This window comes from Sminthopsis crassicaudata, chromosome 5 (assembly GCF_048593235.1).
Source record: "Sminthopsis crassicaudata isolate SCR6 chromosome 5, ASM4859323v1, whole genome shotgun sequence".
In the NCBI taxonomy this organism is placed as follows: domain Eukaryota; kingdom Metazoa; phylum Chordata; class Mammalia; order Dasyuromorphia; family Dasyuridae; genus Sminthopsis; species Sminthopsis crassicaudata.
The window spans coordinates 230,441,775-230,463,146 of record NC_133621.1 but is presented as its reverse complement, the minus strand read 5'-3'; the positions used below and the strand labels follow the sequence as shown (position 1 = coordinate 230,463,146).

Here is a 21,372-nt window from a genome sequence, read left to right as displayed (position 1 = left end):
AATTATCTAGTCTGCAAGAAAAATCATTGAGGCAGAGCTCTGGGTCAATGGCACTTTATTAAAGGGTCCATGGTCCCCTCTAATGGAGTGGACCTCTGATCTTCCTTACAATTCCACCTTTCATTAAGACCTTAGTTTTATAGTGTTTGATACCTGGACAATTCAGAGCAGACCAGAATTACAGAGTCTTACTGGTGGGTAGACCTTGCCCTTGATCCTCTAAGGTTCTATACAAAACTACAGATTTCCATTGATTGACAAATGAGCTAGTGAACAGAAGAGACCCATCTTGACTTTTCAGAAGCTCATAGCAAGCCTATGAACACATCCAAGGTTGGTAAAAAGGCAGGCTGCAGGCTGGCAACCAAGTATAGCTACATGTTCATGGTTACTTCCCCATCTTGGGGAAAGAGCTGGTATTCTTTCTGTGTAATTGAATCACTTCACTACACGGGGCTTGGTCACCATAACAAAGAAAAGAAAGGTGGAGATCCTGGTTAGCTTCCAAAGATTAAGCAAGTGAGTTTAGACTCTTCAGTTTACAATTCTGAGGCCTAATATCAGAACTTACAATCACTACTTCTGTGGAGTCATATCATACTGATGATTGATACTGATTGAAATAAAACAGGGATCCAATTAATCAAATATCCCTCACTGGAATTTATGGAATAGGAAGGTCATACACTTTGACAGCTGAGTGGATATTAAACTAAAGAGGCTTGAGGCAGGAACAGCAACCAGAAAGCTAATGCAATACCCCGGCATGAAGTTGCATTCAACTCTGCCCCCTCTTTCCTGATACCTTCTCTTCGTTCTACATTATGGTGTTAACTCCTAATGTACTAGGAACTGGTACTATTGCCTCTGTTGACTGCTGTTTGATATTTTTCTTTGTTGGTGCCTTTTTCATAATTTTGAGATTTAATATTTCAGCAAATATTTACTGGGCACCTACTATGGTGGAAGCTGTTCTGCTAGGAAATTGAGGGACAAATTAGTATATAAAATATTCTGCATCCTCTTGAAGTTTACAATCCATCAGAGAAATTAAAAGTGCCCGAATAACTATAGCATCTGTTGCTCTCTTGGCTATTATCATCAGCTCATAACATTTTATTTAGAACTTGTCGGGGTCAAGAGATAGCAAAGAAATAGTAGGAATCCAAGGAAATACTAAAGAAGGGAAAGGGACCTGTATGTGCCAAAATGTTTGTGGCAGCCCTTTTCATAGTGGCTAGAAGCTGGAAGATAAATGGATGTCCATCAATTGGAGAATGGTTGGGTAAATTATGGTATATGAATGTTATGGAATATTATTGTTCTGTAAGAAATGACCAACAGGAGAAATACAGAGAGGCTTGGAGAGACCTACATCAACTGATGCTGAGTGAAACGAGCAGAACCAGAAGATCATTATACACTTCAACAATGATACTGTATGAGGATGTATTCTGATGGAAGTGGATATCTTCAACATAGAGAAGAGCTAATCCAATTCCAATTGATCAATGATGGATAGAATCAGCTACATCCAGAAAAGGAACACTGGGAAATGAGTGTAAACTATTATTTTTACCTTCTGAATCCAATTCTTCCTGTGCAACAAGAAATTCGGTTCTACACACATATATTGTATCTAGAATATATTGTAATATATTTAACATGTATAAGACTGCCTGCCATCTGGGGGAGGGGGTTGGGGGAGGAAGGGGAAAAATCTGAACAGAAGTAAGTGCAAGGGATAATGTTGTAAAAAATTACCCATGCATATGTACTGTCAAAAAAAAAAAGTTATAATTATAAAATAAAATAAAAATTAAATTAAAAAAAAAAGAAATAGTAGGGATCATCTTCATCGCCAAGGAACTTATGATTTAGTTGGAACTATGCAGATATAGAGGATAACAAGGTGGCAGAGTGGACAGAGTGCTGAGCCTGGAGTCAGGAAGATTCATCCTCCTGTAGTTCAGGTCTGACCTCAGACAGATGCTAGCTGTGTGATCTTGAGCAAGTCACTTAACTCTGTCTCTGTTTCCTTATCTGTAGCTGGAGAAGGAAATGACAAAGATACATTCTAGTACCTCTGACAAGAAAATCCCAAGTGGGTTCACAAAGAGTTGGACACAACTGAACAACAATAACATGCAGATATAGAACATAGGAAAAAACTAAAAATTGTTTATATTGAACAATTACAGATATATATTTAGCATAGCTAAGATTCAATGCATAGAGAATTATCCTTGAAGTTAGCAAGGTCTGCCTCATTAGCATCTTGGGCAATTCATGCAATTTCTCTATGTGCCAGACAGTTATTTAAGAAAACAAATGATCCCTAAGTTGCTGATCTCCACGGATAGAATTCTACATCAGGTATTTCCTGAACAGGGGACAGGAGAACAACAAACAAAAGTTCTTGTGTATTCAGCATCAAGCCACTCACTAGTTGTAGACAGGGGAAAAAAAAAAAAAAAAAAAAAAAAAACTTATCTGAGAGAAAATCATTCCTCCTGAGAGATAAGAGAAATGTGAGCCAGGTTTTGATCTGAATGGGCAGGAAAAGAAGGAGAAAGTTCCTGCCAATAGAAGGATGGCACGTGTAGAGTGAGGAGGTCAGAGGGCAGCAAACAAGGCACCGCAAATACCTTAGCATGGCCAGAATAGAGGTTCCATAGCCGGGATTTTTAAAAGTGGGACTCAGGAGATTGCAAAGGGAAGGGATATGATAGACTAGTAAAAATGAAGGTTCTCAGGCTAAAATTTTGAAAAGAGGTGACTCCAAAAAGTTGTCCAGATAAAACCAATGATAATAGTAATAGCAATAATGTACTACATTTATAAAATGGTACTTTACATTTATATAATATATTTTTGCTTATCAGAGCCAACAATCCTGTGAAATTAAGTTCAAACGATAACCCCATTTTACAAATAAGGAGATTGAGGATGACAAAATTTTAAGTGGCTGGCATAGAGTTAATTTTAAAAAGTATATTCATTTATTAGGTGCCTTGTTGGGAATACAAAAAAAAAAAAAGGCAAAAAACACTCCTTAAACCTCAAGGAATTCACTTTTCTAAAGGAGAAAATATGGTACTTTAGGGTAAGAAAGGTACCCAAAAATATATACAGAGCAGATGAAATGTGAGCTTTTTGGGGAAGGCTCTAGCAGCTGAGCAGGAAAGACTTCATATAAGAGGATGGGATCTAAAGTGAATCTTGAAGGAAGTTGGGAAAACTAACTCAGGGTTGAGGTAGAATAGTTTATGCAAAAGTAAAGAAATGAGAAAGTGGGGTGTTGTGTTCGAAGAGGTGGGCCACTGTAGCCAATAAGTGTTGGAGGAAAGGTCTTAACCATTCCTGACTGAGTCCAGCATTCTATCCACTATACTACAATGTAGTGTCCCATTTGAATTAGGAGTCTATTGTACTTGTTCATTTATTTCAGTTGTGCCTAAGTCTTCATGACTACATTTGGGCTTTTCTTGGCACAAAGATACTGGCATAATTTGCTATTTATCCAGCTCATTTTATAGATGGAGAAACTGAGGCAAACAGAGTGAAGTCACTTGATCACAGTATCTGAAATCAGATTTCAAGTTAGGTCCCCTTGTCTTTAGGCCAGCACCACCCTGCTGCCTCTGTGTATCTGTAGCTAGGGACTATGTGAAGGTGGTATGGCGGATAGAGTGAGAATCCTGGAGATGGGACAGACCTGTGTTAAGGACCATGTCTTAAGTAAAGGGGCAGGTCAATTCTGCCTCCAAAGCTGTGAATCATAAACTTGAAGGAATTGCAAAGCAGCCTTTATTAACGCAGATGTTCCCTGTGGATTGGGAATAAAATAAATTGGAGGCAGAGAGAAAAGGAGAGAGGTCAGAGAACACAACTGCCTCTCAATCTCCTCCTCCTCTCCTCCTCCTCCTCCTTCTCCTCTCCCTCCCCCTCTTCCTTCTCCTCCCTCACATGAAGAGATCCATCCTCCATTCTACAGGTCTGAGTTAGACCTCCAGCAGCCACTGGCAGGTGGCTCCCTTATCACAACAGATCTGAGTTCAAATTCTGCCTCAAGCAATCATTAATTGTACAATAAGAAGGTAATCATAACATCTATTTGCCAGAGTTGTTGAGAGGATTCAAAGATTTTATATTTGTAAAGCACTTGGCTAATTTTGAAGCATTGTATATAAATGTTATATATATATATATATATATATATATATATATATATATATATATATATATATATATATATATATACACATATATATATATATAAATTTTCAAAAACTTTATGCTGACCTGGAAGGTCTCAGAAATATATAATCAAGACATTCTCCAGATAATTTGAGGCTCAAATTTTTTTTTTAATTCTAGTGAGATATTCTGACCTCAATTACCAGAATTTTTTTTTGGTTCAGTTTAACTCAGTAAGTATTAAGCCCCCTAACCACTAAGCATCCACCTCCCAGTGTTGAGATACAAGATAATAATTGTAAAGTGCTTAGAACACAGTGCCAGGAGTGGAGGGAGCCTCATATAAATGTTAGTACTTGTTGTTATTCATTATGTGTCAGGCACAGTGGTGGGTGCTGGAGAAAGCACAAACTAAAACCAAAATTTGAGAGATACAACAGGCTCACAAATGAATATAGATAAGTTACATACAAATGAATGATCTTTTTGAGAGAGAAAGAGAATATGATGACTTGGGGTCACACAGTTCTCTTATTGTCCTGACTCAGTTTCCCTAATTACCTTGACTCAGTCCTGCCTCAGTTTCCCTGCTTCTCAGTTCTGCAAAACTTCCCCTCTCTCTTTTTTTTTTAATTTTTTTTTTTTTTTTTTTTGAGGCTGGGATTAAGTGACTTGCCCAGGGTCACACAGCTAGGAAGTGTTAAGTGTCTGAGACCAGATTTGAACTCATGTCCTCCTGAATTTAAGGCTGGTGCTCTATCCACTGCACCTCCTAGCTGCCCCCCCCCTTCTCTTTATCAGAATACTTGATAAGGATAAAAGATCTTATGTTTTAGAATGTCAGAATGCCTCTCTCCATCCCAAGCTATTGGAATGTCAGATACTGTCTTATCAAGTTGCCTCTTCCCATGTCCCGGGTGCCTCCCCCTTTCATGTCATCTCATCTCTGGAGGCTCATGCCACCCTGTCAGAGTCCTGTTCCCACTCTCAGCACCCTGGCTCCACCCCTGCCTCAGTCTGCCCTCTGCATCTGATGAGCCACAGGTATATAGGTCATTGAGAACTCACATTGTTGACTGGATTCTTGGAGACAATAGTCTCGTTCATCTCTGGGAGCAAACATGGATCTCTATTTAACAAACTATTAAACTAATAAACTAATTAAACTAATCTTGCTCAGTTTCTCCAGCATTACATGCAGAAGATAACCCTGAGAAGGAAGGTGCGAGACAGATGTTCACCTCTTGCTTTAAATTTGGGGATTTCAGGATCATGATCCTAGAGTTGGAAAGTCCTTAGGGAGTCATATCACTCCACATTCTCATTGTACAGATAAGGAAACTGAATGTTGGGGAGCTTAAGTTTTCAACTAGCTCAGATTTTAATCCCACCCTCTTGAGCCAGTGGCTGATCTCTGTTCTCCAACCTGAGGGTAAAAGAGAGTTCTTGTTTGTCTTTCTTGTTAGCATAATTACCTCCCCCAATCCCTGTTTCCTTTAAAAGTGGGAATTTGCCTTTGTTGAAATGCTTTATTTTAGCCAAACTCCCCCACACTGCTTCCTGTTTCATGGTAAAAAGCAGGAACAGGGCACATATGAGAAGTGCCCAGCAAGGCAAACCCAAACCCAGACAGACAAAAATACCGTCACAGAACAGCCACAAATCATAAACACTAAAAGGGAAGTCGGTGGGAATTTTTTTTTTTTTTTTTTTTTTTTTAGGTAAAAGGTTAGGGGCTGCAGGGAGGGTAAGGTCAGGACGGGGAGGAGCCGAGCTTTGACTCAGCCCTTAAAGCCCTTGCTCACTGGGCAAAAATCTGGGCCAGCTGCCCATAACTGACTTGATTTGAGCCAAGTTCCTCTGACACAGGCTGTCCTTTTTCCTTGGTAGCTTTTTGGATCTGATTATAATAACCAAAGAGCTGGGTCCTGAACCTTTAAGGGGTGAATTCTTCAGAAAACAGCCTGCACTTTTTCCTTCTGGACTCATGGCGTTCATGATCCCCATTTTCCAGCTGGCCATCTCAATCACCGTGTTTCCCATCTTCCTACTCCACTTCTTGGGCCTGTGGAGCTGGATGTGCAAAAAGCTTTTTCCTTTCTTCATGGTGCAGTTCACTAAAAGCTACAACAAGGAGATGTCATCTAAGAAGCAGGAGCTCTTTAGCAACCTGCCCAAGTTTGCAGGATCCTCGGGAAAGCTGGCCTTGATGGAGGTTGGCTGTGGCACTGGAGCCAACTTTAAATTCTACCCTCCTGGCTGCAGGATCACCTGTATCGATCCCAATCCCAACTTTGAGAAGTTCCTGATCCAAAGCATTGCTGAGAACCGGCACCTCCAGTTTGAACGCTTCCTAGTGGCTTCAGGGGAAGACATGCATCCAATAGCAGACAACTCCATGGATGTGGTGGTCTGCACCCTGGTCCTGTGTTCTGTACAGAATCAAGAGAAATTCCTCAAAGAGGTGCACCGAGTACTGAGGCCGGTGAGTTGTAGCGAGGGTATCACAAGGGCCCTTGTCAGCACAGCCTAGGACCCTTCTAAAAATCCAGGATAAGAATTAGTCCTCTAGCTCAGTCAAAGCCCCTTTCTTTTACCCATTCACAATAAAGGAAAACAACTGGTTATATCAAAGCATTGTGGGTGGTGGCCAAAATCCCTCATGTTCTTTGGATTGCATCAAGGTCTTTGCCTCCTAATATATCCTCCTCAGTGTTTTGGTTTTTTCTCTAAAGTTGGAAGAGACAGGTAAAATAGCCTGTCTGACATTATTTAAGTATGTAGTGGCAAAGTCAAAGAGTGCAAAACAATGCTCCTGACTCCCCCATGGCCATAGTCTGCTTCCTGGATAACGTAAAAAAGGGTGCTGGCTTGAATTATCAGACTGACTGTGGCTGGGTGGTCTTGCCCAGGAAACTGAAAAGCTTATTATTTTCTGATGAAATTACAATATTACAACACAGATACAGTGGCTCTGAAATGCTAGAAAATGATTCTAGTACAACTATCAAAAGCCTCCTGGTAGATAGAAAGCTGCATATAAAATCTGCTCTGGAAAGTCTCCTAGTGATTTCAGTCTTATCTTCTTCTGTGAAGCAATACAACATTTGCTCTAAGAAAATGTTTGAAAATGATTGGAGTCTTTCCATTATTATTATTGTATTAATATTTTATGATAGCTCCAGGACTTAAATATTAACACCAAAGAAAGCTCCAGGACTTAAATATTAACACCAAAGAAGAGAGAAATTCAGACATAAATTTACTGAAATAAAACAGACTACTCGGGTGGCATCTCCCCAGCCATAGCTAAGAAAACAGAATACATTTGGGATAGCTCAGGTTAGATAAATAAGGCATCAAGTGTATTTTTGCCTCAGCTGTCTCTCTGGTAAAGTTAAGAAATATTATAGAAAAAAAATCTTCTTCATAAATCCTTGAATTAAATGAATCAATAATTGACATAAAATTATAATAAATTCTTGGAAGATTTTTCAGGAGCTTAAATTCTTGGATTTAATGAGTAAATAATTATTAATATATAATAAATTGTGTAATAAATTCTTAGAAAATATTTCATGAAAATATTAGTACACCAGGATACCTAACTTGAAGTCTGCTAGATTGAGAGTATGTTTATCAGATTCTTAGTCTACTAGAAACATGGAAAAATACTAGAGCTTAGCACTGAATTAGGAAAAATAATTGGTTAAAATAGGAAGCTATCCAGTGGCCGTCTAAAGTGAACTCTCCCTTGCTATATGTCCTCCTGACACCTCCAACTAAGGTCTACTTCAAATAGCTTTTTCTTCAGATAATCAGTCCAGGACACCTGAAAAATTATATTTAGTAAATTGTCATTGCCTGTGACTATTTTAGAGCAAGGATTCCAGGAAGTTATCAGGGTCTAAGATTACAACTGATGTCTTTTTGCAGTCCCAGACCCAGAATCAGATCTGGTCCCCTTATTTGTCTTCCAGAGAATAGTAGGGGTTCTTAATCTGGAGAGGTCTGTGATTGTTTTTTTGTTTTGTTTTGTTTTGTTTTTAATTGTGAAGGCTGTATTTAATTATAATTGATTTCCTTTATAATCTTATGTATTTAAAATTATTATTTTGAGAAGGAATTCATGAACTTCACCAGGACACAGATGTCCACAACACTAAAACAGTTAAGAACCCAAAGACTACTTTATTGAACTAGATAAGCCAAACCCTAATTCTTTGTAAGGGGTAAGATTGGGAAGGGAGGCAGATTTTGCCTTCCTCCCAAAGACAAAAATGTCTTAAAAAGGTGAAGCAGGGGAGAGTCTGGAACATATCTATCTTCCTCAAATAAAAAACACCCACACTTATTTATACCAAACATTCTTCAAATTTTCATTTGGGTCCTTGGAGTCTCACAAGATTGTTTATAGCTCTCCTGCTCAATGGATTTCCATTCTGGCTGGCAGCTTCAAGGTGAATCCTTGGGGGGAAAAGAAGGAGTGGGTGGGGGGAGGAGGTTGAAAGAATCACCTAAAAGCTTCTCATGAGATACAATGTATCTAAGACTACCTTGTTTCCTCTTCAACAAATAATTATTTATGGGACTCAATGGTCCTCCAACTTTTTAAACAGGGGGCTTAGTTCACTGTCCCTCAGACTGTTGGAGGGCCGTACTGTAGTAAAAACAAAAACTCACACTGTCTCCGCCCTCAGCCCATTTGCCATAACCCAGCAGGCCGAATAAACGTCCTCAGCAGCCACATCTGGCCCTCGGGAACCCCTGAAATTGTTAGTTTGTGGATGAAGGAAAGCTGGAGAAGATGAATGAACTTTATGACTTTCCATGGTTTAAAATATCTGAAATTATTTCATTTTTTAGGGAGGTGCTTTTTATTTCATGGAGCATGTGGCAGCTGAACCATCCACCTGGAATTTCTTCTGGCAACAGGTTCTCCAGCCTACATGGCATCTGCTGTTTGATGGTTGCAACTTAACCAGAGAGACCTGGAAAGCCCTGGAACAGGCCAGCTTTTCCAAGCTAAACCTCCAGCATCTGCAGGCACCCCTCTCCTGGAAGATAGTCCGACCTCATATCCTCGGCTATGCCGTGAAATAATTGGATGAGTGGAGTGGTGGTTCTGGGAGTAGTGTTCTCTTCTTTTAAAACTAAATATAAAAACATTGTGGTAATGAATGAGGAAGGGGAAGAAAAGAAATTGTTCTTTGTATCACACTGAAAGGAGGGGAAATCAGAATGGGGAAAGATGCTCTGTTGTATTATATATTTCTAGATCCTGATCTTCTCTTGGGAAAATATGAAAAAAATGCAACCCAGATCTCAACTATCCAGAATGACTGGGAAATATTTATTGTGGAATACCAAAATAATCTCAAAATCACATTCTGTTCAGCACCTTTGACTTTTCCAATAATATAACATCCTACTCTTGTAGTTAACTGAGCTAGGTTGAATTGGATTTGACACCCTGCCTTCCCCCACCCACTCTCTTGTTGTTAATAATGTCTGGATTTTGGCAATAGAAAGGAGGGGAAGAAGCAAAGTTGATAATCTACGAAACCAAACATGGAAGTCCTTACTAATTGAATCTATGACATATAACAAATTCCCAAAAAGAGATGAGCAGGATTCAACGGCAGGACTTTTTGAGACTAGTACCCTAAGTACCACAATTCATTCTGCTCAGATAGGTCTTTTCCCTTTCTCAAGTTCCATAGGCTGTTATTTGTACACATGTTTAACGCTGGCCACAGCTTATTCTGAGCATATATAAACACAAAGCTATATTGTATCCTATGAGATAAAATCCCCTATATTAAAATATAATTAGTCCTAATAATAATACCCTAAGCACCAGATCACAAATGCTTAAGTAAATACTGAGACAAGCAGAGAAAGCACATATAGTAGAAAAAGGTCTGGATTTGGAGCTGATAGAACTAGGTTTTAATCTTGGAACTGTGTGACTGAGCAAATCCCGGAGCCTCTCTGGGACTTATCTGTAAAACGAGTAGGTTGGACCTGGATGACCTTTAAAATGTAATAAAAATGATTGATAAATATAATTTATTTACTTGAATCTCACAACAATCCTCATTTCACAAGTGAGGTTCAAAAAACAAAAAAAATCAGTCCAGTGACTAGTTCAAGTTATATAATTTAACCAACATACACACATATGGATGTAAGTGGACAAACATAATTGGGTGTAAATTTTATGCGTGTGTTTACATGCTTTATGTATACATATCTGTGTTTTATATACACATACATGCTTACATCCAAATTATGAGTTTATTCAACTGAAAAAAGAGCAGAAGCAATATGTACCCTCAGACTCCATACTCAAGTATTCTTCCTACTGTGTCCCTTAGAAGGGCAAACATTTTTCTGCTCGAGCCATAGCCAAATGCATTTATTAGGATTATTAATCCCCAGGTTATTCTAGTTACTAAGAAAAGGAGAGAACCTAATCACTCATAGCTATTAATGAGTCTAATTAGATTATTTAATATATTTTGGCTTCTTGGTTTTAGTATTTATCATTCAGGTGCAATAACTTTGTATAGAATAGGGATGAGCCTTAGAAATCAAGAAAGTTGTAGACATTGTAGTCTAGATAAGCTCAAGTTAATAGGTGAACCAAGCAGCTCTTCACCATTTAACCCTGGGCAGGAGTATTTCTTTGTTCTGAGTGGCTTGTGCAATAGCTATTATGAGAAGCTAGTTTATTTTCCTGAGTGCTTTGGAAGTAGGTGTAAATTGTTCTATCTTTGGAAAATTTCTTGGATTTGGTATTGTGGTGTGTTTACTTACATGTATTGTAATAAGTTTGGTATTTGTCTCAAGAGGACTTTGCAAAGGCAACTTTTTTTTAATCAATAAAGAAATTTCTATTCTTTTTTGGAAAGCAAATTAAATGAGGTGTTATATCTTATTAAATTTTGGATATTTTGTCATTTTTCTTCATATTTCTAGGAAGCCATTATTTTGAACCATTATGCTATCTGTATATGAGCTTACAATCTCAGTCACTGCTGGATCTTAAAAGAATCTTAAAGATAACATACAGTACCCTCATTTAAAAATTTATAATTATCAGTTTAACATGAAAATATGGAAAGAACTTGTAATTTAGTCAGAATGGTTAAGCTTCTGGTATGGAAACTCCCTTATCCAAACAGATGGCAACCAGTATACAACTTAGTAAGTACACAGAAGTTAAATGATTTACCCATTTGCAACATAGCTAATATGAGAACATTTTGCATGACTACATCTGTATAATCTTCTCTTGGAGTAGGGAGAGCCCAGAGGGAGGTAAAGAATTTGAATTCAAATTGTAAAAAAGTGAATGTTAAAAATTTTTGTTTACATGTAATTGAAAAAAAAAAAAGGAAAATTAAATGAAAAAAGTTGTTTCCCTAAAATCACACAGCTAGTAAGTACCAGAGGTACTTTGAAACCAGCTCTTATTACAAGTAAGTCCCTCAGGTTCTGAGACTGGGCTGATTCTATTACAATTTACATTTTAATAATTATAATTACAATTTAATAATCAATAAAATCAACTAAACATACAAAACAAAAAATAAAATCTTACATAAACCTTTAGCAATATAGAACTATTTAAATACACAATGTTTGTAGTCTTCTTCCAAGTTCATATGAAGTTTTACTATTTTTGAGGGTTTGTGTGTATGTAGGGAATATACACTAAGGCATGATAGAAGGCTAGTCTTAGAATGTATGTGTATAGAATAAATACCAAGGTGTAGTGGATAGAGGGCTAACCTTAAAATAAAAGGTCTTGTAGGTTCATATCTCTGAGAACCCACTCAAGTCACAACTTCTCTTATGCCTCATATAACTAAGAGTGAATTAATAGATGAGTTGCTAATGTACATTGATGAAAAGAGGGATCTCTTACATTGATGAAATCACAGACCAGTTCACTAAATCATACATAAATAATTACTGTAATTAACTTATATAAAGTGCTAATTCTGCTGATCTTTTTATTTATGAACTTCTTTCCATATTTCTTATATTCTTCATAGTCACCATTTTTATAATACCATTATATTTAATTATATCAGTATGCCATGATTTATTCAGCCATTCTCCAACTGTACATATAAGTTGTCCCCACATTTTATTCACAATTACAAATAAAACAGCTATATATACTTTTGTACAGATAATGCCTGTTTTTGTTTTTTTTGTTTTTAGGATATTTGGGTCAAATGATAGAATTAGTTTTGTGACTCTTCCAATAGTGTTGCATTGTTCTCCAAAGAGTTTACACAACAATGACAGAGTAACAGAATGCTTTTTTCTCCACGGTACTGCCAACATTGATCTTTATCTTTTTTCTTCCAATTTTACATTTCTAATAGAAATGTAATTTTTAAAATCATCTTAATTAACATTTATTAACATTAAGAGAACCTAAACAACTCAGATATAGCATTTCATGAGTCAAACTCTTCATTTTACAGATGAAGTGAGGAAACTGAGAACCAAAGATACCTTTTGTTCCAGGTCCTGTAATAAATTACAGGTTAAGGTCATGGACATAGTGGTGTGGGATAGGTGGGTTGGATTGACAATGACAGAGTGACAAAGATACTAGGAATTTCTGAATGGAGAAATGGAGCTTGAATTTTTCATTTCCTATAAGAAACTCGTAATCTAGTCAACTTTTTTTTCTTTTTTTTGCAGAAAAATTAAATTTTATATCATCAGGAAAAGGGATAGATTTTTATTAAAAGAGTAAAGTTCAAAATAATAGAGCAATTATAGGATCCCAGTTTTTACAAAGCAAGGAGAAAGAGGGACATTACCCCCCTTCTATTGGACATAGTAGCTACAGCTGTTACATCCTGATCCGGAGCTGGGAGGCTCATTTTGAGTTTCCTCCTCCATTTCCAGAGCACAGTTCTTAAAGTTCTCACAAGAACCCATACTCCCTCCCTAAAGCATGGAATTTTAAACATTTGTGCCAATATTTTTTACCATCTGATAAGTTTGTTCTAGTAAGAATTCCGTTTCTCTCAGAGTGAGAACTCTGACCTTGGAAGACAAATATTATTAAAATTCAGAGTTCTGAAAACTTCTATCACTATGACATATAATATAATAACATGAAACAACTATGTGCAGTAAATAATAAGGAAAAAGTATTATCCCCATTTCTGAAATGAAGAAATGAGGTCCTTAAGAGTTTTGATTTACTCATGATCACATATAGCTCAGTCACATAGTGTGCAGCTTCAGGATCCTTTTGTTCTTCCAAGTGAATTTTACTATTTTTTCCAGCTCCATAAAATAATTTTTGGTAGTTTGGTATAGCACTGAATAAATAAATTAATTTAGCTAGAACTGTCATTTTTATTACATTCAGACTCCCCATGAGTAATTAAATTTTTTTCAGGTGTTTAGTTGTTTAGATCTGACTTTGTGTGAAAACTTTTGTAATGATATTTGTGTAATCCTGGCTTGTCTTGGCAGGGAGACTTTTTTTTAATAGCTTTTTATTTACAAGATATATGTATGGGTAATTTTTTAGCATTGACAGTTGCAAAACCTTTTGTTTCAACTTTTCCCCTCCTTCCACCCCCTCCCCCAGATGGCAGTTTGACCAATACATGTTAAATAGGTTAAAGTATAAATTAACTACAATATATGTATACATGTCCAAACAGTTGTTTTGCTGTACAAAAAGAATCGGACTTTGAAATAGTGTACCATTAACCTGTGAAGGAAATCCAAAATGCAGGCGGAAAAAATAGAGGATTGGGAATGAGTGGTTCATAGTCATCTCCAAGAGTTCTTTTATTGGGTGTATCTGGTTCAGTTCATTACTGCTCTATTGGAACTGATTTGGTTCATCTCATTGTTGAAGAGGGCCATGTCCATCAGAATTGATCATCATGTAGTATTGTTGAAGTATATAATGATCTTCTGGTCCTGCTCACTTCACTCAGCATCAGTTCATGGAAGTCACTGCCAGGGAGACTTTCAAATATTTTACGTTATCTGTGCTTATTTTAAATGGGGTTTCTCCTTCTGACATAGTTAGTGACAGTACAGAGAGTTGTGGGAATCCCCACAGGTCAGAGTCATAGGTCCAATGTGAAAGAATTCACAAATCCAAAATCTGAATGTGGTAAGAAAAGGGATTTTTTTATTGTTGGCACTGAGAAGCCAGCTTTTCTAGGAAGACAGACTTCTTAATGGCAAGGTCCTAGCAGAGAAATAGGGTTATCGCTGAGAAGATGGTATCTTCACAGCAGGCAAGACTTTTGGTAGGCAGCTGTGCCAAGAAGAGAGGTCCTTTGGCAAAGCACAATCCTACTTCGGACTTATGTGAAGATTTGGACTTCAGAATGGTCATTTTATAAGAAGTCTGAGGGTAGGGCTTCCATTGAATGAGATTCCTTCAATGTTGTCACTGCCCCCAGGCTTAAATCTCCAGCTGAATGAGACCACTTAAGTTGGAGCTAAGTAGGGAGTGGTCCTGGGCTAATCTTAATGAAACCACTAAATTGGCCTGAAGGGTAAGTCTCTATCAGAGGAGAGTTTCAGACTCACCCCAAAAGTCAAGGATGGTTTCAGGGTTCACCCCCATCACTGCTGATGATTTATGTGAATTTATTTTATGTTCCAGAATTTTACTGAAGTTGTTAATTATTGCAACTACTTTCTTTTGTTGTAGTTATTATTATTTAATCTCTTTTGAATAGCTAGATCCCCATTCAGGAAAAAAAAAAATTCTGAAAAAAACCTTCAAAGTGATTTTCAATCAATTGGGAGACCCTGGTCTGATAATCAGTTCAAACTGCCCATCAAGTTCTGCAAATAAAATAGATTTTTAATTAACTCATTAAGAGATTTGTCCACTAAGAGAGCTTCTTAGTGAAAAATAAAACTTCCTTTTTGCCACAGACTTTGGGGTTCTTGAGTTCTTTTGCATTTGGACCTGAATCTCTGACCAGAGGGGCTTCCCACAACTCTCTGCACTGCCACTAAATGCATCAGAAGGAGAAACCCCATTTAAAATAACTGCAGACAATATAAAATATTTGAAAGTCTCCCTGCCAAGACAAAGCCAAGAATTACACAAATATAATTACAAAACAGTTTTCACACAAATGAAGTCAGATCTAAACAACTCCGAGCAGAGGGGATTTCTCCCCCTTCCCACACAACATCATTTGGTGGCCTGATACGGGGATCCCTGAGAGCCCGGCTGAGGTAAGCCCCCCTTTTCTGGTGGTCCATTCTATAGTGAGAATAGCCAAAACTACAGGAAAAATTTTGGGTTATCTGGGACTCCACACCCAGCAGAATTCTCTGCCCAGGGATGCTCAGCCAAAAAATTCCAGTGACTTGACAAAAAGCCCCCTTAATCAGGGAAAGTTTTTGTCATATTTTTCTCTCTCTCTTTAGGGACACCTAAAGAGAATGAAAAGCTATAGAATTGGAAAAGCCTGGGGCTTGTGGCAAAAATGGAACAGCTCACTTCCTTTATTCCTAAAGGTTCTCCTTTAGGTTGTCTCTTTAAAAACAGAGACAAATTCGGCTTGAAGGATCTCAAGACCAAAAAGCTCATTTACTTTTGCAATGCTTCTTGGCTTCAATATATCTTGGAGAACCAGAAAAAATGGCCCATTAATGGCTTAATTAATTACAGCACTATCAAAGAGCTTGACTTCTTTTGCTGGAGACAAGGCAAATAGATTGAAGTTCCTTATGTTCAGGCCTTCATGGCTTTGTCTCAAGACCCTAAAATAAGACAAAACTGCAGCATGTTGCTGGTCAGGTTTAATGCAGGGGAACTGGAGATAGAAACCGACCTTTTAGACCCTCTCCTTTTCACTCCTTTAGGGGCACAAGAAGTTTCTGCTCCCCACTGAAGTTCTTATCAGAAGTCCTGCATATCTCCTCCAAAACCACCCCTTTATAAAAAACAGGACCTTAGGGCCCACTATATCTGACTCCCCTCTCCTCCCAAGCCAGATTCTGGGCTTGCCCAGCCCCCCACTCCTAAGTCCTTATCACACAAGAAGTGGGATCCCTTTTTCTTCAACCTGACCCCTCCCCAGATTCTGAGGCTACCCATCCTGCATGCCTCAATCCTTCTCATGTTGAGAGTAGAACACCCCTTTCTCCTCTCCAAGAGCCTGATTCAGCTACAGATTCTGATGTGGCTACTTCTAAACTTTGCCCATTGAGGGAAGTTGCCAACCCTCGGGAGGAATGCTTAAGAGTGCAAATGCCCTTTCCAGTGTCTGACCTTTCCCAAATTAAGGAGAAACTGGGCCCGTACTCTGAGGACCCCACCAAGTGTATTGAGGGGTTTAAAGCCATTGCCCTCCAATATGATCTTTCCTGGGGGGATGTTAATATCATTATCTCCTCCTGTTGTGCCATAGAGGAGAAAAAGAGAATCTGGGATCTGGCCCAGAAGTTTGGGGATGACATGGCTGCCTCCTCCTCTTCTGGTAGAAACCCCCCTCCAGAAATAGCTATTCCTGTCTCAGACCCTGGATGGAACTACCAGGAGGGGAGTAGAGATAGAGACAGAAGGGACCACCTCTTAATCTGAAGGCATGAAGAGGGGAATTAAGAAACAGGTTAATTATGACAAAATTAGGGAGATCACCAAAGGAGCTGAGGAAAATCCCGCCCTCTTTCAGGGCCGCCTTGTAGAAGATCTAAGGAAATACACTAATCTGGACCCCAGTTCTCCAGAGGAGACCACAGTCCTCAGCATGCATTTTATTAATCAATCATGGACTGCAGAAGTTAGTCTTCTGGTCCCCAACTCTCATGACCCAGTTATTAGAAGTGGCTTTTGCCGTTTTCAACAACAAGGACTGAGCTGCAGCAGAATAGGAAGACGGCAGAGCAAGAAACAAAGAGCAGGCCCACCTCTTGGCTGCTGTACTTTTTGAAATACACAGGAGTTCATGCTACAAGTATAATGGACAGGGACACTGGGCACGCAACTACCCTCAGAAAAAAAAACCCTGGCCCTTGTAAGGAAGGGCATTGGAAGAGGGACTGCCCAGAGAGGGGTGGAGCTGCCGCCTCAAGCCTCACCCTCTGGTCTTCTCAGAGCAGGTTTACTTTGGATGTGGCAGGTAAGGCATTGAATTTCATTTTCATACGGGGCCTCTCTTTCGGTTTTGTTCTGGTACTTGGGTCCCATTTGCCCCTCCCCTATCAGGTAATGGGAGTTGAAGGGAAAGTTAAGTACTGTTGGGAGACTTTCCCTCTGCCTTGCCAGCTCGGTGACCTATTGTTTCCACATTCCTTTCTAATAATCCCTTCCTGTCGCCCCCATCATTGGGGTGAGATTTGATGGTGAAGCTGGGGGCCCAATTCTCTCTTCTCAGACCTCTAAGTGATCTTGTTGTACTCCTTTCAAGACCCTTCCATTGAAATTCCCTATGAAATCTAGGAGAAAATAAATGCTTCTCTCTGGGATCAGGGGATCCCGAGGACTTCATATGTTACCCCAGGATTAAGCTGCAAGATCCTAATGTATTTCCTCATAAACATCAATATCCACTTAAACCTGAGGCCAGGGAAGGGTTGCAACCTCTGATTGAGAAATTTCTTAAGTTTAAGCTTCTGGTTCCCTGTGAGTCTCTTTGCAACACTCCAATTTTTTTCTGCTAGAAAACCCAAGGGGGAGTTTCACAAGGTGCAGGATCTCAGGGTAATTAGCAGTCATTCAATCCATCCCATTGTGCCTAATCCTCATACAATCCTCACTCAGATTCCAGGAGACCCAAAGTGGTTTCCCACCCTAGATCTTAAAGATGACTTCTGCACACCTTTGCATAAAGATTAGCAGTTTCTCTTTGCTTTTGAATGGGCCCAGCCAAGGAAATTCCCCACCACCTAACTTGCCTCAGAGCTTCCAAGGTAGCTGTCACACCTATTCGGAAAGGCACCGGCTAAAGAATTAAGGGAATTGGAGCTGCTTAACAACCATCACATCCAATATGTGAATGATATTTTACTCTGCAATCCCACCAGAGAAGAGTCCCTAAATGCAGCCATGAAAACTAAATTTTCCAGCCTCGAGGGGCTACAGGGTCTCCTTACCCAAAGCCCACTTTGCCTGCCAGTCCATCAAATATTTGGGCCATTATCTTACCCCCACCTCTCGCTCTCTTAACTGAGGAGAGAAAACAAACCATCTTAAGCCTCCTACACTACTACTCCCTTTCCTAGGCATGGCTGGCTTCTACAGGATCTGGATTCCCAATTTTGGGATTATTGCCAAACCTCTCTATGATTCTATTCAAGGTCCCAATAACCTTCATCTTGAAAGGGGACCTGATCAGGCCAAGGCTTTTAAAACCCTGAAAGCCAAATGGACCTTCTCCCCTGTCCTGGCCCTACCTAACTTCGAGAAGCCCTTCACCTTGTATGTGGATGAAAGGCGTGGACAGACTTTGGGGGTCCTGACTCAAACTCTGGGACCTGACTCCAGACTTGTTGCTTATTTCTCAAAGAAACTGGACTCCGTTTCCCTGGGAAGGCGCTCCTGCCTTAGAGCAATGGCTGCCACAGCTCTTTTAATTGAAGAGGTCTCAAAACTAACCTTGGGACAGCCACAAGAGGTTTTATTTCTCCACCGGGTCCAGAGCATTTTAGAAGCCAAAGGGTATTAATGGCTTGTGGGTGGGGAGGCTTACTAGATATCAGGCCCTCCTACTAGATACCCCCAACCTGACTCTTCGAGTGTGTCATACCCTGCCACCCTGCTCCCTGACATCTACCAAACAGGAGAGATTATCCACAATTGTGAAGAAGCTCTAGATTCTGTCTACTCCAACAGATCTGACTTAAGGGAAATTCCCCTTGACAATCTAGATAGGGAGCGGTTTACAGATGGGTCGAGCTTTCTTGAAAATGAGGAAAGGCAGGTTATTCTGTGGTGACTTTTAATAGCATCCTGGAGGCTAAGCCACTACCTCTTGGGGCTTCTGCCCAGAAGGCTGAACTCACTGCCCTGACCAGAGCTTTGGAACTGGGGAAGGGAATGAGAGTGAACATTTTTACTGACTCCAAATATGCTTTTCATATTTTGCAAGCTCACAGGGTTATATGGAGAGACAGGCATGTGTTGACAACAAAGAATTCTCCCATTAAACATGTAGGAGAAATTCTACAGCTGTTGCAACTGCAACATATTTTGTAAAGGATACTGGAAGGGAGATTCACTTCAGGCTAAGGGAAACAGGCTTGCAGATTCAGCTGCTAAAGCTGCTTCTCATTCACTCCTGACCATGGCCCCTTTAATCCCCCAGCTCCCTGATTCTTATACCTCTTTCTATATTCACAGGAAAAAACCCTTGCAGAAGAAAGGGGGTACACCTTTTCTCCCTCTGTTTGGTTTCAAACACCTCTTGATCCCAGAGGCAAGTCAGTGGAAACTGATCTTTGGTCTCCATTAGGCCATGCACTTGGGAAGACATACTCTCCAATCCCTGGTGAAACACATTTTCACTGGTCACAAGCTGGGAGAAACAACCAAATAGGTTTTCCAGGCCTGCCCAATTTGTGCCCAACCTCCCCTTGTCCTAAAGCCAGTGCAGAGAAGGGGCACATATCCTAGTGAGGATTGGCAAATAAACTGGCAAACCTCTTGTAGAGGTTTCTAATTACTTCTAGTCTTTGTTGACACCTTTACTAACTGAATAGAAGCTTTTCCTTCCAGGACTGAGAAGGCTCAGGAGGTATCAAAGTACATGCTGGGAGAGATCATTCCTCGTTTTGGCTTCCTTAACTCCTTACAGAGCGACAATGGCCTGGCCTTTACTTCTCAGGTAAACCAAGCTGAAGCCAAAGCATTTAAGATCATCTATCACCTCCACTCTGCCTGGAATCCTCAGGCCTCTGGGAAGGTGGAGAAAATGAACCATACCCTCAAATGAGTCCTCACTAAACTGTACTTAGAGACTTGAGAGGATTGGATAAGGAACCTCCCATTAGGATTGCTTAGAGTCAGAATTGCATCTTGGGAGAACATTAAGCTGCACCCCTTTGAACTTCTGTATGGGAGTTCCTTTTTAACCACTGACATTCTTGTAGATTCAGAACAGCATCTGGTCACTCAGTTTGCCACATAGCTTGGTGCAGTTCAGAAGCCCCTTTTTGAATATGCAAACGAGCATCTCCCTAAACCTACAGACAGATGCTCATGCTCAGGTTGCCTCCCCTGTAAATCCTGGGGCCATGGTGTGCTTAAAATCCTGGAAGCCTCAGAGGTGTGACCCTCTAGGTGTAAAGTGGAAAGGCCCATACAAGGTCTTTCTGACTACTCCAACATCAGTTAAACTGGAAGGGTTCCCCAGCTGGACTCATATTTCCAGGATTAAAAATTCTGCTTCTGTCACCTCTCCTTCAGATATCTCAGAATATTCCTGTGAGCCCATAGAGGACCTGAAGTTTCTCTTCCACAAGAACCCTGAAAAAACTCTGGAGAAAGAAGGGTGAAATTATCTATTGATATTTTACTCATATTTGGCCCCTGCATTTTCAAACTGCTAGGCTTCAAGCTGCAAATTTTCAACTGCTTCTGCAGTCTATACATCATACCCCTTAGAAGCCACAGCTGCTGTTTTCAGATCTCACACCTTCTCTTCTGGCTTGAAACCCGCCCCCCCCCCCCCAGTGAATTTAGGGACAACTCTATGACCCTTGCCAGTTTGAAGCAGTTACTGAAGATGAGACCTTCTCCCCTTTACTCCAAATGAATTTGGGAGGTAACTGCTTGAGGGGGAAGAAATGACTCGGGAGAATTCTGAAATTGTGTCCCCTTTGATCTAAAAAGAAAGGAAATTTGAGGCCCCAGACTCTCTAGAGAAGGCATATTTTCCAGACAAACCTTTTCCTAAGATAAATAGTATCATTCAATTGGAAATCTAGGGCAAATCACCCCTAATTCATCTTTTGCATAGCTGGATCCCCATTCAGGAAATTCTAAATTCTAAAAAAAAGAAAACCAGCCTTCAAAGCGATTTTCATTCAATTGGGAGAACCTAGTCTGATAATCAGCTCACACTGCCACCAAGATCTACTTATAAAATAGGTTTTGTTAACTCATTCTTTGCAAATCTCCTCATTAAGAGATTTGTC

At 39.6% G+C, this 21,372-nt stretch overlaps 1 protein-coding gene across 6 annotated transcripts in view; it reads left to right on the top strand.

The window, feature by feature from the left end:
* The window catches only part of TMT1A (thiol methyltransferase 1A), a 46,905-nt gene extending 35,762 nt beyond the window's left edge, over nucleotides 1–11,143 (top strand). For all 6 annotated transcript variants that reach the window (XM_074270390.1, XM_074270395.1, XM_074270396.1 and 3 more), the window contains 2 exons: nucleotides 6,091–6,685; nucleotides 9,067–11,143. In XM_074270390.1, the coding sequence (XP_074126491.1) occupies nucleotides 6,091–6,685; nucleotides 9,067–9,303 (832 nt within the window). In that variant the 3' untranslated portion in view covers nucleotides 9,304–11,143. The remainder of the gene's footprint in view (nucleotides 1–6,090; nucleotides 6,686–9,066) is intronic.
* The last annotated feature ends 10,229 nt before the right edge of the window (nucleotides 11,144–21,372 follow it).